The 17,727-nt window shown below is 41.6% G+C and overlaps 1 protein-coding gene across 1 annotated transcript in view; it reads right to left on the bottom strand.

The window, feature by feature from the left end:
• Window positions 1-17,727, bottom strand: part of MYO15A (myosin XVA) — a 1,126,038-nt gene that overhangs the window by 592,236 nt on the left and 516,075 nt on the right. Inside the window, exons 31-33 of the mRNA XM_085631315.1 lie at window positions 12,450-12,545; window positions 4,368-4,603; window positions 3,670-3,848 (exon numbers count right to left, since the gene is read on the bottom strand). Coding sequence (XP_085487441.1) covers window positions 3,670-3,848; window positions 4,368-4,603; window positions 12,450-12,545 — 511 coding nt within the window. The remainder of the gene's footprint in view (window positions 1-3,669; window positions 3,849-4,367; window positions 4,604-12,449; window positions 12,546-17,727) is intronic.

Here is a 17,727-nt window from a genome sequence, read left to right as displayed (position 1 = left end):
TAATTCACACCAAAAGTTGTTTGTGAGAGAATTGTGCAGCCCCCGGTCATAAACTGAGACAGGTTCAAGTAAGTTATAAGCAATATATTACATTGTATGTACTGAAATCATGCATTATGGGAAACTTTGTGTGGGTATGCAGGCGTTCTGCCCCATTCACTTTGGGTCAGGGGGTGGACAATGCCTATTTCCCACTTCTGGTGGATTATCGCTAAAAGGTCTACAGACCAGTATGGAATAGCTCTGACTGGCCAGGAAATGATTCTACGGCCAGACCAGATTGTAAACAATGCTTTAAGAAATGGGTGATCAGCTGATTCAGTGTCATTGATTCCCCAGAGAGACTCCAGCTGCGCAACCAGTTGCCTGCATGTTAAAAACTGTCCTGCCGGAAGGCCAGTCTCCTCTATCAGTGCATCAAAGGCAATCAGAACTCCATCCTGGAACAAGTCACTGGTGTAACATACCCCAGAGCCCTCCCACACTCCTGAAGCACAATGCCCAGTGGCTCGTCGGAATGCACATATGCCTTTAAGGGGATCTCCAAGGAATACAGTGTGACATTTTGAGAGACTCAGAGGGCCGTATGATAGGAAAAATGGCCTATACGCAGCATCATGTTTGGGGCCTCAGGGAGAGCTCATTTAAGGATGAAAAGCTCATGAGCAACGGTTTGAGCACCCCGTTCGTCACTGGCGCACAATTCAGAGAAGCTGTGGTCAGCCAGAAATAATAATGCTTGAATGTCAAGGTCCCAGGTCCTCCCTGTTCCGTGGGGAGCTGCAGTTTGGCCAAGGAGGCTCTATGACTCCTATGTTGCCCAGGACCACTCTTTGTATCGATTTTCTAGAAATTATTCAATCCAGTCCAAGAGATGGCCATCAAGCACATGCATAAGTAGCAGTTTGTGTGACCATCAATGCTCAGCGATAGACAGTCACTGCTGAATTCTGTATGTGAATTGACAAGCCTTCTGGAAGTGCTGAAGTGGTTTTCAATTTCAAAGCCATGTGATCAGAACTCAAGTAGTTTTCTAGCCTATTCTTCATCATGTTGGTAAAATTCACCTCTTCCACTTTCTTAAGGCTTCCCAGACCCATAGCACAGGAAAAACACTAGTACCCTACATCAGAGCGTACACCAGTGCTAACATGGTTCATAGGCATGCTACAGGACTCTCATTAACTTTTCACTTGATTTACACATGCAAGTGTTGCTGATTTCCATATTAATCTAGTACTAGTTACCTAGTATTGCTGATATACCATCTCTGATAGTAAACAGTAGAAAACAGATCTCCAACCTTTTCTAAAATGAGAGCTACTTGTTTTCAATGAAAATCCTCCTTAGCTACCAATATTTTTAGGGTTGTTATAGTGAGCACAACAGACAAGATTATATTAGTGGCCACCCCGTGCAAGATTACCAGCACTGATCATATCGCTGCATCAGGCAGGGTTTCCAGTAGTAATGAAAAAAAGGCTTTTTGAATTAGGAAGGCCTCTACATGGCTATTAGATGACAGTCATAGCTGCAATTCCCCTAGTGGCAAAGTAACATTAGTAATAAATCTCTCCAACGACCCAGGATTCATCACTCAAAGATCAGCTTCAAATATAGTTTGGAAGTTCAACCATTTTTCTTCAAGCATCATCTTACAAGTTTTGAAAATGCAAACATTTGTTTCTCAAATACAGGCCTTTTAATTTTGGGGTACATTATTAATTCAACAAAGCAAAAGCTTCTTATTTAGTGTGCTGCCCACATGAAAGCTATTTACAGGTGAAAGGAGAGCTACCAGTAGATCACAAGCAACTCGCTGGAGAAATATGCAGTAGAGGATCTTAACCAGTAGTGTATCAAAATGCAATGAGCCCTATTGCAAGTAAGGAAAATGGGCCACCTCTTCCAGTGGTTAGGGACGTAAAAAAATATGACCCCAAACTGAGGTGTAATGGGCTGCGCATATACCTGGTCACTATTTGACTCTGCATCTGATGTACTAATAATAGCCAAGTTCTTGCTCCACTTTATCTCTTCACCGGGGAGGGAGATGGGGGGGTTGCTTCAAGTGGGTTGCTTGGGGTATTGCACCCCCCTAATACATGTATTCTGAAGAAAAAAGTTGGGTATAGGTACCCTCAGTCGGATGTGGTAAGGGCCCTATCGGATTTCACCTGGATTTGTAAATATACAGACATAATTAAACACCCACTCCCCCCCCCCACCTGTTTTGAAGATCTTTGAGAATGTTGGTAGTTTAAAAAAATATTGTGTTCCTGCCACTCAGTACTCCCAACAATCCACACTCCGCTCCCCATCCACTGCCTCCTAAGCCCCTCACATGCCCTGCATGTCGCATTAATGTATTTTAACTGGATGTGCAAGTGTCATTGTTGGAAAAGCTGATAATCTAAATCACCGCAACAATCTTTCTGACCAAGATATGCCCCTGCTCTTCACTAACCCATACCCCTGCATCATTACCAGAGTATCTCCAACCCCTCCCTCTCTTCCTTTTATCATCTCTATAACTCTCACCCAGTCCCCATTGTATCGCTCTACTTCCTCCTCCCCCTCTCCATTCATCACTAATGTTTATATTACTTACCAGTAATCTTCATTACTCTGATTTCCCTTTCATCGCCCCATTACTTACCATTGCAGAGGTGCAGCCTTGCCTCACCTAAGGCATTCCTACCCAAATTTCATGGTCCACTCTCCCCCTCTTCTGTTGCATCCCTATTGTCCCTTTCATTATTCTTTCCCTCCAGTATCTCTACATACTTCCTTGTATATCTGTGCTGCACCGTCTTCTTACTTTGTCTGTATCTCCTACGTTTCACCATTTACTCCCCCACTTTCTCACCTGAATCTCTCCAATTCCCCTCCCCACCATTTTCCACCGATGTTCCCATTTTGTGCTGCATCTAGTCATTCTAGTCATTCACTTCGCTTTCCTTCGCCTGCATCAGTCTGGTTCCTTTTCACTTCCCTTCATATCTTCCTTCTCATCACTCTCTCCTGCATTCCCCATTCTCCCAAGTTTCTTTGCATCCATCTATAGCTAGGTACCTTACATCTCTCACTCTTTTACCTACCTCTTTGCTCTGGTTCCCCTCTTACAGTTCCCCACGTTTCTCTACGTCCTTTCTTGTTCATCTTCCCTTCCCACTCTTCTCTCTACCTTTGTTTGTCACTACTTTCTCCCTTTCATCATCCCTCCACTCTCCAATGTCCCTCTGCTCTTCTCTCTCTCTCTTACTATTCTCTCCTCTTTATTGCTGTTGTTTTGCTACATAACACACTCCACCATCTCTTGCATCTCAATCTATCCTTTGTTTCTTCCCATTCTCATCTGTATCTCTAAAACCCTCCTGTTTTTGCCAACTTTTAATTTTCTCTCTCATCTATCTTTTTTTTCTCCCCTCTACCTCATCCCTCATCTTCCCCTCCTAAACCTTTTAAACACAAATGCAGGCCCCAGGCTGGCAGTGGCCCTGAGAAAAAAATGTGTACTTGTGGCTGGTTAAGTAATCTTCAGATTTAGGACGGTCTGGGCCTCTCATGATTGAGGGCCCTGGCGACACTGCAGTGGCTGCACCACTGATACCTGTAGCAAGATCTTAACCTCTTCTCAACAAAACAGAAAACATTCTTCACACTTACCATCAAAGCAATACATGTCCAGAGCCATGTTAGCTTTCTCCTTGTTGGCTATCCATTCCAGCAGAGACGGTGGATAGGTCCTGGCTGTCTCTGGTCCATGTTGTGACTTCTGCATGGCCTGCATAAGTTTGTGCTGACAAAATGGTTTGTATCCATCGTAGGCAAAATCAGAGACAAACCTGCAACAAAAGCATACCAGCCCAGCTGAAGGTGAAAACTATTGAGCACATACTTCACCGTAGTACTAACCAAAGGCAAAAATCTAAAGTGACCGCACTCATGAAGTCGTATTTTAGACCGCATTTGGACATTCGTAAAATGCTCCATTTTTAGGTCTGTAATCAATATTATCACCTAGTCTGCACCAGTATACACTCAATGTGTCCTATTTTGGGAATAATTTCATTATCAGCCACTGCCGTGGTCATGTTTATGGGAAATGCCTCCTTGTCTACTTCTACTTGTCAACAGCGCAGTAAGTATGCATTTTCCAGATGTTTGTTACTGCTTAGGGAGACTGAGGATCTGCAGCCAGCTAAAATGCCAAACGCATATCCTATCGGAGTGGACTATCCATGAAGCACTTGCCCTTTTTTATTTAACGCTTCAGTACTAGCAAAATGGCTCACTGCCAACTGAAAATGCAGAGTTTTATGCAATATAACACAAGGTTTTTTTTGTAGTTTCAATGTACTCACTTCAAGAGATATTTGTCCATGTTGGGTGATGGAGAAAACCCACTAAGGCACGAAGCCAGTAGGTACCATCCACGTTCTTCATTGTTGGGATTGGTATTGCGCCACACCTGATTGGCTACCTGAGCAAGAATCTCGTCTCTCAGGCCGGGAATAGATAGTCCCTTCTGGATGATGTAGTTTCCAAATAGATTCTCCTGGATGCCGTTAAGATAGGGGTCTCCCATGAATCTCAGGACCTATTAAAATATAAAAATTACAAACACTCATATAGAATAATGGACCACTAAATTGAGCTTTGCTTTAAGAATTACATTTTGTCACCCCTAAATATTTTAGCGACAAATTACCTTAAGTCACCTCAATACATTATGACATTTTCCCTCTTTCCTTATATGTATATGTGTATGTTATTTCATTTTAGCTATGACGTTGTACTTTTAAACAAATCATCAGCATCTAAGTTGCCTTGTGGGAGATCGTCTTGGGTCCTGTGGTGACTTTATAATACACTCTAAGCTTTTATGTATTTGTTTATTTCTTCAAAGTCTTGTTTAAGTGCACACCAAGCCACTTTAGGCTGCACAAGAACTGTGGGCTTACTTGAGAATGTACAGATTACTGTGGGATTTAAAAGAGGCCTCTGAAAATACGACAAATCATGCTGTTATTTGTGAGATTGCTTGGATTACTGTTGGGAATTGTAGATGATCTTCCTACATTCCTGTAGATATCTATTAGGCATCCCTGTCAAACAAATCCAGAAACCATTTACAGTCAACAAGTTATGTCATATCCTTTTAAAATCACTACTGAAAATGAAGAGTTCCTCCTAGAATGACAATAGAATAAAATTAAAACATTAAATACATAAACAATAGTAAGGCAGCCTATAAACCCACTCAAATCTATTGATGACCGTCAACTAATCCAGAATGAAGTAATTCCATGTACATTGCACAAAAATCGGTGTTGGAACCTACACGAATAAAATGAGTTTCCATGAGATGCCAAGACACATCTTAAACAAATATAGAAACATAGGTAAGATTATTCATGGCTATCCAGCCTCTATATCTCATCTGATATTTATGCTCACACAACATACATGATCCAGCGCTATATCCTTGGTTTCACAGTAATACTGTTCCTCGTGTTCTGTTCCAAAGAGACCTGTGAAAGATTCTATGATGATTTCACAATACTCTATGTGGAATATTTTTAGATTAATTGAAAATACTTCATATGATCATTTTAAAACATCACAAGTGGTTACATGAGAATCTGCAGAACTGCAAATCGAAACCATCAAACCCAAAACTTGTATGCCACAAAACTATGTGAGGATTTATTAACTGATAGAATATGCTTTGCAAGATTGTTCTAGAAAATTCTCATGGCACCATGCAAGAATGTTCTGAAACATAATAAAAAGCCATAGCTGAACAATGGGAAAATAAGTGGATTTTTTCTTGAAAGCAATTTCCATACAATGACTAAATTTCCTCTGACTAGCTTAATGGCTTAATATCCTTCAGGTGTTACACTATCTACACATATAACTCACAGTGTAGATGGCCTGAGTTGTTCAATTTTGTGCATTCCAGTGTCCTATACATTGTAGGCTCAGCGCAGTGCAGTACCTCCCAGCAAAAGTGTCGGCAAGTGGGGGAAATGGTGGACAAAATGAGTGAGCTGTGCATAGGACTAGTACAACTATACTTAATCATTATGCTTGATGGGTGGATCAATCTTCTGGTGCAGCCCATATTTTGATCCTTAACCAATTCAACAATTACAGGCTGAGCTGCTAATGTACATCTTGCGATATCAGCAGACAACATCATGATGATGGGAAAAGTCTGGTGCCTTGGTGATGGCAACCGCTCATCAAAGTAAGTCATTGTTCTTCCTTGACTAAGGATGTCACCAGTTGAGGTACTCCCTCAGTTCTTGGTTCAACTTGGATAGATATTTGTGAGGTGCCTACTTAGCGAGGTTATCTCTTTAATTGCAAGCAGTTACTTGTAATTATTTGCTTCCCTACGGTTCCAGTGGTCATAGTTCCTTTTCATTTGTTTTGTCAATCTGTTTTATTGGGTTTTATGATTAGTACAGTACAAATCTTATAAATTCAGGCAATGTTGGGCATTACAATTGGCGTACAGGGCATAGCATAGTCATGAGGCATGTTTACGGATCACGCCCAGGGTAGTGCACAAAGTAATCAATAACGTGGCTGACAGGTACATGTGCGGCTCGCTCTAATGAGCTAGCTAAGGGTGAAAAGGCAGATAGGAGAAGAGGGAAAGGAGGCATGATAGATACATCATTGTCCACAGATTGAGCGTCCTCTGAGGTATAGATGCTGGCAAATGTCCATGTCATAGTTCCTTTTCATGCTACAATTTCTAGTGGGCAAATGCTAAGTTGAGACTGTGTTTTCCTATCAGGTTCTGATACTTCAATACAATGTTAATCACTAGCGTGGGAAGAATGCTGCACCTCTCTTCAGGCTGGCAGATTCCTTCTTCTTTTATTTTGCAACCGTAGTCTATTCATTTACTTGGGTGTTCATGACTTATGAGTAGGGACTCTTGCCTTGACTGGTAAGCCGAACATGATGGAAATCAGTACACAATCAGTCTATGTTTCAGAAGTCATCAGCACCATCACAAAAACAAGAAGACCGTCTTTTCCTTGACTCTCTGCTGCTCTTGTGCAATTATGAGCACCTGATTTAGAGTTCTCATAAAGTGTCCCACTTGTGGTTTGCCCACCGACAGCACAGTGTACCATTGCAATTAGTGATGCCCAATGAAACATGTCACGATGAAACTCTTCATTGGAATGAAGGACCAATTTCTTTTTGCAGCACTTACAGCACATTGGGAAGCATGCACTAACCCGTACAGTCCTCACATATAAATGTTCTACAACACAAGCTCTACTAAGGGGGCTGAGGCAACCTTATCTGGCTGGCTGGCTGCTCTGTTGCCTGGCACAATGCAAGTTCCACCAACAGTGGCTATGGAAATCTATTTTCTGCCAGAGATGTGCATTTGTTTGTAGCATTAATTGGTGACCCTCAAATGCTAGTGATATCTGATTCCATGTCTGGCTCTACGCCATCACCAGCCTGTCCTTGTGCACCCGAAGTCCATCATCCAAATTAGTGATGTCAGGCTGAATGTTGGAAATCATATCATCACCCTACTCCTTCAAGGGGCTGATGTTTGATTTGATCAAGTAAGCTCTTCAATTTGTCCAATCCACGAGCATTGTTGGCATCCACACAGTCTTCTCTTGCAGTATGAGCACAAACCTCCTCCAGTAAAATTACCTGGGTAAGAGTGAGGTCATCTAGGTAAGGGTTGTGTTCTTCCTCACCTTCAGTTTCCACCTATTTTGCAGGTGGTTATCTGTGCAAAGACATTACATAAGACGTGCAGGCAGCAGTGCTGAGCTATTGAAGATGAGGATGAGATGCTTATGGTCAGTGACATCAGGGAAGCAATTAATACAGAACTATGTATTCAATGGACATCTTGATCTGGGAAGTCCTATACTCTGTCGTGGCCAGGGCTCGGCTGGCTTCTGGGATGGGAACTAATGGACATGGCTGGAAGTGCTACAAAGGGACTAAACAAGACATCTAGAAGTCCATTAATTTTACTACTTTAAGGGATGCTTGGAGAGCACCCACACAACTTTGTTAGTAACAAATGGATAGGCTGCCAACATGGCTGGGCACTGAGTGACATTTGGAAGATTTAGTTACTCTTAAAATAGCACTAAAGGTTCTTCAAAGAGAGAGACACAGGGACTCACCCATATGTAGAAGGATGCTAGCACTATATCTGCGGCCCATGTTTATGGGAAGAACCTTTGCTTCTCTCATTGCTCATGGTGAGGCAGAACCACTGTTGTGGTCTCTGTTTAGCCACAGATATCTACATGGCAGATAATTCACTGCAGTCCTAAGAGGAAACATATGTTGATTGGCAATGTGACATCTGGAAATGCAACCCTGATCACACAGGCCAAATTATCCTTCAAAAAGTATGGCGGGAGATTGGGCGTAGACCTTAGAAATCACTGCATGCACATTGAAAATGCAAAACAATCCTTTAAAAGGAGGCACCTCATCTAGCTCAAATCCTTTGGGACTCTCCTGCCTCCAAAAGAGACAGTGATGCTGTTGAGTGCAGAAGACTTATCCTGAATATACAACAGGAAATTTCAAACTCATTGCGGAATATTATTCAGTGTCCTTGGGAATGGGGCTTTGATAGGTCACCATCTGCTTCATTAATCGGAATAGTGCTATGAAAAGGCTTCTGTCAAAAGCCATAGTTTTACAAAAGAATTAAATAAATGAATAAATAAATAAGACTGCAAGGTACTGGCAAATTTCTTTGCTCAAGACATCTCTAGCTTATGGGCAAAAGACATGACAATACCCCTCTGAAGTTTCCATATGAATGACAGACTTGTATAATAGTGAAGAGTGGTGGAAAAGCAAGAGCACAGAAAGAACAGGCAGCAGAAGTGTGTAAGACTACTTCTAGATGTATCATCATCAAACAATGGGACAATGTAACTTTCCAATGAACATCATAGGCGTAATGGACAGCCCATCCAACTAATGGCACACCTTGAAAAACATAGAAGCCATTGCTAAGGGGGCTTACCCAAATCCCCTCTCTTTGTATTGCTTCTTATATGTACTTTTTTAAGTATCACTAACTTGAGTTCTCCAAGACAACTTAAGCTGTGTTAAAGAAAGCTAATTATAGCAATAACATAGGCAGAAGGAGGATAATAGAAAAACAGTGCAAGGGAGAAAGATAGGATGAAAAGGGAATTGTGACATACAGAGACAGAGGGCCCGATTCACTTGACAAAATCCTAAACTTACTACTTTTTGTATTCACAGAAGGCATTTAGTAGTAGTAAAGTTAGGATTTTGTCTTAAGTCTGTCTTAAGTCTGTCTTAAGTCTGTCCTAAGTTTGTCTTAAGACTGTCTTAAGTCTGTCTTAAGTCAAACTTAAGTCAAACTTAAGTCAAACTTAAGACACAATCCTCACTTTACTACTACTAAATGCCTTCTGTGAATTCTAAAAGTAGTAGGATAGACGTAAGACAGACTTAAGATAGACTTAAGACAAACTTAGGACAGACTTAGGACTAAGACAGACATAAGACAGACTTAAGACAAACTTAAGACAAACTTAGGACAGACTTAAGACAGACTTAAGACAGACTTAAGACAGACTTAAGACAAAATCCTAACTTTACTACTACTAATGCCTTCTGTGAATACCAAAGTAGTAAGTTTAGGATTTTGTCCTAACTTACTTCTGTGAATCGTGCCCAGAATGCTTATGGTAGTGAAAAAAAAGTCAATAAATGACATTAGGCATAGGATGCCTTAATATTCAGCAACCACAGAATTCAACAGCATTGGTGGTGGGCTAAGAAAAAATGACCTCTTAGCTAAAAAGAAGTAACCATTGACCAAGACTGATCCTCCACACTTATGACACAAGAAGTTGAAAGCTCTTTAGCATGATGCTGTTGACTCACTCTTGTGAATTCATAGTGTAATTGGATTCCATAGAGCACTTGATTAAAGAATGGTCTATGTCAAATGAATATGCTTAAAATAATTTATAATTTATAAATTATTTTAAGCGCATTCAATTGACATTGACCATTCTTTCATCATAATAATGTTCCCAATGTAGCTCAATGCTTGTAACATGGCAGAGTGGTATTGAGTGCATCATTCTGTACATTTGGACCCTATCTGACATTGGGCAGAGAAAAGCAATCAAAGTCAACGTTCACCCTTCTTGCACATATGCAAGAAGGGTGGTAGTTGCCGTTGCTTATTTGTCAGCAGTGCTGATAGCAGGCAGATGTAGATAAAGTTTACACTTGTCACCTGAAAGTGTAGTGGCAGCAGGGGGATTCTATCACTCACTTTCGAGACGATACAGTCAATCAATCAATCAAGAAAGCTTTATTCGATTTTCAAACTGAAATCATAAAAGCATACATTAAAAAACATACATTAAAAAGTACATACATATATATACAGATAAAAATATTAAGAGGATTTTGTTTTTATATAATCAAGGTCAATCAGAACAATCCCCTGTTAATGAAAAATTGCAAAAAATGCATATTAAAATAATTACATAGAGCTCCGAAACTTAACAGCCAGCTTTAAAAAACTCATTACTGCAATGATAGTACATTCATTTTCCAGCTGTAATAACCTAAACATGGCCAGTCTACAAGTACGGATCCCCCAGGACTTTAAAAGTGGTTTCAAAAAAGCCCCCCTGGGCAGCTGGTAGAATTTACAAAAAAGAACACAATGAATATTAGATTGGGCAGAGGTATCATCACAAGGGCATAGTGGGAGTTCATTTGACCAAGAGTTGCAGAGAGGGAAAGCAATCATACGAAAAAAATTCCCAAATCTGAGACGAGTCAGAAGCATTGGGCGTAACAAGTAGGCTGAGTTAGCAGATAATTTTGGAGGCCTTCTTGCATGGTTATTTTTTGGAAGTTGATGACTGTATTTTTTGTTTTTTCCAGGTTCCATCTGTTAGTTGTTAAGTGGTTTAAGGCCAACTCTCTTAGGGTCTTCCTGGAAACCGTTTCCATGGTAGAAGGCCTTGTGAAGAACTCAGGATGGCCAAGGTCAGTCATCATGTTTCTTACGTAGGTGAGCCATTTGATATTGGTTAATCCATCGAGTTTGAGACAGTCAGTAATCAAGTCTCTATTCAATTGAGTCTCAGGAGTAACACAAATCTTATGCCACAAGAGTATAGGCGCAATTTTAATAATATCTGAAATGTACAGCATACCCAGTTCGATATGTATAAAAAAAGTCGATGTTGATTTAGAAACTCCTAAAAGATAACACAAAAACTGATTTTCTGTTTTTTGTAGTAGTTGTGAATTTTCAATTCCCCAAAGACCCACTCCGTAGGTGGCAGTAGAAATGCATTTAGCCTTGTAAAGAACAATCAGCTCTTTCACTGGTCTGCCACCTAGTTTAGCTGAAAACTGTTTAAGGGCGCCAATTGCTCGGACGAAGGCCAAGTTTCTGGCATTTACAGCTGTATGCCAATTTCCCCTCCTATCAAAATGTATTCCAAGGTAGGAGAAATGGTCTGTGGTCTCGATCCTCTTGCTATCTAAAAAGATTGAGCAGGGCACTTTCTTTGTTCCAGGGCCACAGGCCATCGTATATGTTTTTGTAATGTTAATTTTTAACCCTCGTTCTTTCATATAAGTTGCAAACTTCAAGACAGCCCTCTGGAGACCTATCTTGTTCCGAGACATAATGGCGGCATCGTCAGCATAAAGGAGTATTGGGGTCGGAGCTCCCAAGATTTTTGGGTAATCATGCTGTGATTCCATTAAATATTGGCCAATGGAGTTTATGTATAGGGTAAAGAGGAGGGGGGCTAGAATGCACCCCTGACGTACCCCTCTCTTGATAGGAAATTTATCAGAGCACTCGCCTTTATTTCCATAGCGTACTCTAGCGCCTGCGTCACTATACAGAGTTTTTATAAATTGGAGAATGTTAAAATCTAAGCCCATTTCAGATAATATGGACCATAATAACTCATGGCTCATAATATGGACCATAATAACTCAGAGATGATACAGTAATTGCTGAGGATACCCAGCACAATGACGAGAATGGGAAAAGGCATCAGGTGATAGATAGTTTGGCTTAAAGAAGAAGGCATGAGGGCATCCTTCTTTGCCCGTATCTCGTGAACCAATTCAAATGGGCAGGTCAGAGGATGCAAGAGCATAGGGCCTCTCATCACTAGCTGCTATGTCTATGAGTGGCAAAATATGGGGTTGCACTACAAAACCTAGGAATTATATTAATAGGGTGTGGTATGAGTCTAGGAAAGAGCTAGTGCTAGAACTGCAGGAACTCGTGAAGAAACAGTCATTGGAAGTGACCGTAAACAATAAACAACATCTGCAAATAGACGTAAGATTTTATAGAACTAGATGTAATGTAAACTGCAGCCTACCAACTTGAAGAGGCTGATGGCTTCGAGTCTCAGGTCATCCTCAATCTGGGTCAGAGCAGATCCTAGTGGCACTGTGAGCATCCCAAACGAAGGCTCCTGCAGAATTAGAAAATGGCATGCATTAGATATTTAACTTCGGAATCTTTGACACATCCATGCACACAAGTGAGCCACATAATCAGAAGTGCAGAGGAGAGGCAGGGGAGGCATAGAATCAGACAACTTGTGCCAACATTTGGTTATTTATTAACTGTTAACCAAACTGCGTCTGTGCACCAGCATCATACAAATACAGGAATTCTACAAATGTTACTTCTTTAAGCTCTGATTTCACAAAAAGGACTGAGTTACCTTTCCTTTGTAGCCAGCCTGTTACTTTTAAAGTCGCATTTCAAGTGCCTTGGTATTTGGGTTAGAAATAATGCAATACCAATACTGCAGGCTGCAGTATTTACCAATTGCATTATTTCCACCCCATTATGAGTTCAGCAGGTCATAATGCATCATAACACGAATCATTAGAGTTTGGGAAATGTCCTACCAAAATTGTGCCACATTTTCCTTCATGAAAGGTGTCAAAGAACAATATCCAATATGTGGTCTGCAAAACTTGTAATGTGATTTGGGGGCAAATTCCAGTTTTTGCCTCAATCAGAGTTCCCAATGGACTCAGAAGGATAATAATAATTATCTTTATTCTGAGGTAGTCACATCCATAAAAGATACAGTGATAAAAAAGAACAAGCCTTAAAACACATCCTCAATACAGCTGAATAACAACCTAGGTAATGTGCAAACAACGCAAAATCAATTCAACCATCAACACATCTAAAGTTTCTCGATCTAAGCTCTTAAGAAATTCATAACTGCAAAGAAAAGTGTAATCATTAGGCAGCAGCTGCAGATACATTAAGGCAACATGGGCTTGTCTAAAAGTCATTGCTTTTAAAAGAGGTTTAAGATACATTCTCCTGGGGTGAGTAAAATATTTGCTTAAGAGTGCAAAATGTAAGGTATCCTGTGGAGACCCATTGTCGTGGCCACAGGGACCTCTCGTCTCATCATGTAAAACAAAACCAGCCGGCAAAGCTAAAAGATGAGGGAGCTGGTTAAATCTAAAACAAGTTATTAAAAATCTATCAGAGGCATGTCTTAAGATGCATAGTTAATTTTCCATACCCTGTACTGATTTTAAAAGAACATGCCCTCGCACCGCTGGTTTGTTCAGCTCGTTTTTTCACGGGAGGCCATGGCATGTTAAAAAAATAGCTCCTTCACTATGCTAAGGTCCCGAGTCCTCACTGAGTCAGGCTTTAAGAAAATATTTGCCCTGCCAATAGCAGAAAACGACTCTTTAATATAACGTAGCCAAGGGATTTTTAGTGCATGGTCTAATGATAAACAATCTAAAACAATCAAACGGTTGAGAGCCAGCTCATTATTAGACCAGATTTTCACCCAGCGGTCAGGGGTTTTACTGCCACCATATCCGCTATGTAATGTAATCCTAGTTCCTCATGTACGGTACCCTGAGGGAACTTCAGAATACATATCAGGAACTTATTTTCTGAGACCTGAAGTTTGTTGGTCGCAATATAACCCCAAACCTCGGTTCCGTACAGAGCCTTGGATATACAGAAGGACTGATAACGCTTTACAATCACTCCTGGGGTCCAGGTACCTAATCTGTGAGTATTCCTAGCAATGGCTCCCATGGATTTGTTCAGATTGCCAACTTTCCCCTCTAGCAACTGTTTCCAGTTCAATTTCCCATCGAATACGATTCCCAAGTAATGGAAAGCTGGAACATTAGCTAGAGTATGGGCACCTGCTTTGAATGTCTTAGAAAGGGTCCCCCAAGGGCCAACTTCCAAAATGTACGACTTTGTGAAGTTGGCTGACAAATCCAACGAGCTCATAAATGCAACAAATCCGTTGATCAGGACCTGTAGGTCCACAAGGTGCATGTCATCAGCACCACGTCATCGGCAAATAAAAGAACTGGAATTGCTTTCCTACCCATACGAGGACAGTCTGTCTGCAAAGATATCAAGGCCGCCTCTAGGCCATTAATATATAAGGTAAATAAAAAAGGGGCTAAAATGCATGCCTTCCATACCCTCCTGGTACAATTAAGATGATCAGTGAATCCCGCCACCTACGAGTGTCTAACTGCAGCTGTAGTGTGGGCATGGAGGATCCTTAGTAGATTTACCATGGCGGGCTCAACCCCCAGAGAATCAAGTAGGGCCCATCGTTTTTTTACGGTTCACCCGGTCAAAAGCCACAGTGAGATCCATGAAACCCAAAAAAGGGCACCAGGTTGAGCAACCGTATATTTAGTAACTATTAAATAAAGATTTAAACATTGCTCAGTGGTTGACTTTCCCATACGGAAGCCATACTGCGCATCAGAGATAATATCATTCAACTTCGCCCATTCAGAAAGCCTATGAAGTAAAACCCGCCCCAGGACTTTGACTGTAGAGTCAATGAGAGAGATGGAGTGGTAACAGTAGGGAATATTCTTGTCTCCCTTCTTGAAGATCGCCACGATCGTGGCAGTAGACCACGAAAGTGGCAACCTATTCCTTATCACGGCATTTAACACCCTTGTCAAAACCAGGGCCCATACATCAGTGTTATCCTGGAAAAGATCCGGGGGAAACCCCGTCAGGTCCGGGGTCCTTACTCCGGGCCAGTCCCTCAATGCCCACCCGCACTTCATCCAAGGTGAAAATTATGGGCATGTCCGACTGGGATGACCCTATCTCATGGGCAAATCCCTCACTTTGTCCAAAATTATAAACCCCTTCATAATGGACAATCCATTCTTCCGGGGTGATGTGTTGACATAAGACGGGTTTCAGTGGGTCAGAGAAACAGGGTCTGTTTATAACTTGCCAAAATACAGTGCTATCCCTCTGCTCACTCGCTTGGGTTAATTCATCCGATAACTGCCTCTGTAGCGTTCGCCTCCGGTCCTTGAGGGCCCCCTGTAGTTGATGCGACAATCAACCACCCAATCTCTATCCCTGGGGATCTCTTTCAAAGCCATCTTTAGAAGGCGAAGGGCTCAAGAACACTTGTCATCAAACCATTTTGGATGATCGGGGATGGGCTGCAGAAACTGATAATAAACTAGCAGTTGACTGCGTGATGGCATGAAATTATTTAATAATCTCTTCATCAGATGCTAATGGCTCTAAGCAGGTTTGAATCTCCTGTTGTCTGGTTTTAAAAAGAGAATAATTAAAAGCCTTGGGATCTACCTACGACCAACGTAGGCGTCTCCCCATATCAGTTAAGGATAGTGAGCCCGCAGATGTACTAGAGCACTTCGACTCGTTACCAGCCCTTTCGAGTACTAGTGTCAGAGGGTTGTGATCGCTATAAGGACTATGTAGGATTTTAAATCAGAGTGAGGTCCCTCCCAGCGCGGCGGAAACAAAAATATAGTCAATAATTGTCACATGACTCCAGCCTATATAGGTTGGAGGAATAACAGTATTAAAAGGGTCCGGCTTCTTATCTATAGTCAACACTAAATTATGAGTGTGTAGGAGGCTATTCACTTTGAGCCTTTACGGGGAGTGTTCCATATGCAATCCCTCTGTAATCAAACGTTTCCAAGCTTTGTTGAAGTTGTAATGAATCGAGGCAGGAATGGAAATCAAAATCCCCACCTATGATTATGTTGTCAAGACAGAGGCCCTCTCCCTGCAGCGCGTCTAGGGCCCCTCTCAGTTCTAGTAAACTTGAAGGCCCCAGCCTTCCCTTTTTGACATTATAAAAATTTACTATGGTCAAGCGGCGCAATCTTCCCACCTCTAATTTGATTTCCTGGAACACTCTGAAATCCCACTTCAGTTGCTTCACCACCCCACCAAGATCAAGAGCAACCTGCCCCAGATTTAAGACATCCTCCTGCTCTGAAGCTCACCGCTGGAAGAAAAAAAGTTTTAAAACCCACAAGAAAAAAATGTATTCTCAATCTCCCAAATTTCTCGAAGGCAAATAATATTGAATAATCTAATAAACAAAATCCATCCTACATCTGTAAACTTTGCAGACAGCCCAGCCATATTCCATGAGACAAGGTTTAGGTCTTTCCCACTGCCCTGACTGCAGGTTGGGAGAGGACTTATGACACCTTCTGATTGGATTATGGTGACTTCAATAGGGAGTCTACAAATTAGGTGATCAACATTTGGATACGAGGGGGCATCATCATCTGCCAAAATCTGTAAGGGGGACCTTAGAGGGGGGTCATTAATAAAACTTCTGCTATCATCAACCATGAGTCAGTCCAAATCATAAAGGTCTGTCAAGAGGGCATAGCTATAAGACAATGCATTCAATCCACCCTGAGCACAATCTTACCCCCACAGGCAGAGAGATGTTCCTTAATTGTGATGTTATGAGGGGGTCTATAGAAAAAGCCCAGCTGTACTAATTTAATATTCGATTGAGGAAGATAGGACTGGGATGAATGTTTCAGAATATTGTGTGCTAATCCAGGATATCTAAGGGTACTGATCACGCAATGTCCCGCTAAACTCTTCCTCGAGGTCCCTATGCAGGAAATTATCCTAGCCATCAGAATATACCTGCAGTATATCACGTCGAATCTAGTATGTTTGCCTACCAATGGGAAGCTTTGTTAATTAGTTGGCCCATGGTTTCCTGATTGGCTGAATTGAGCCCTGTGACCCCTGCTAAAACCAAGGTATAGGGACAGCAATCTGGGGGGCAGTTAATCACAGGAAGAAGAGGAGTATTGGCAGACGTTTTTAGCTCCCTTCCAGCTACCGGACTACATGACAGGAGGGGCTGGCTAGTGAGAGCTTGCAGCTTAAAGCCGGTCTCAGATGCTGTATGTCCGGTAGAAATATTCTGGCTAGCATGGCCCATAACCAGGCCTCTACTCGACTGAACTGGGAGAGGCTGTTTAGTGCATGTGAATTGGGCCTGAGGGGTTAAGGATAAAGGGGCTATGTTGGTGGTAGACAAAATGTTCTCGACTTTGTCGAGGATAGCTCTTGAGTCTGACAAACGTTTTGCTATTTTATCACAAAATTGAGTCTTTAACTCAGTCAATGCCTCTTTGATTTTTTGTGTTAGAGGATCCCCAAATTCCTCAATGTCTTTCAAGGTGCATCTTATCTGATCAGTCTCAGTCCCCTTCCGTGTAGTTTGCATTGCTTCTCATTTTTTTTTTTGTTTTTCCGGTTGGGGGGTGGAGGCGTTACTGAGTCTTTTCCCACTGGTGAGGCAG

The sequence above is a fragment of the Triturus cristatus genome, chromosome 10, assembly GCF_964204655.1.
Source record: "Triturus cristatus chromosome 10, aTriCri1.1, whole genome shotgun sequence".
Classification (NCBI taxonomy): Eukaryota; Metazoa; Chordata; class Amphibia; order Caudata; family Salamandridae; genus Triturus; species Triturus cristatus.
This window is presented reverse-complemented; position numbering and strand designations above follow the sequence as displayed.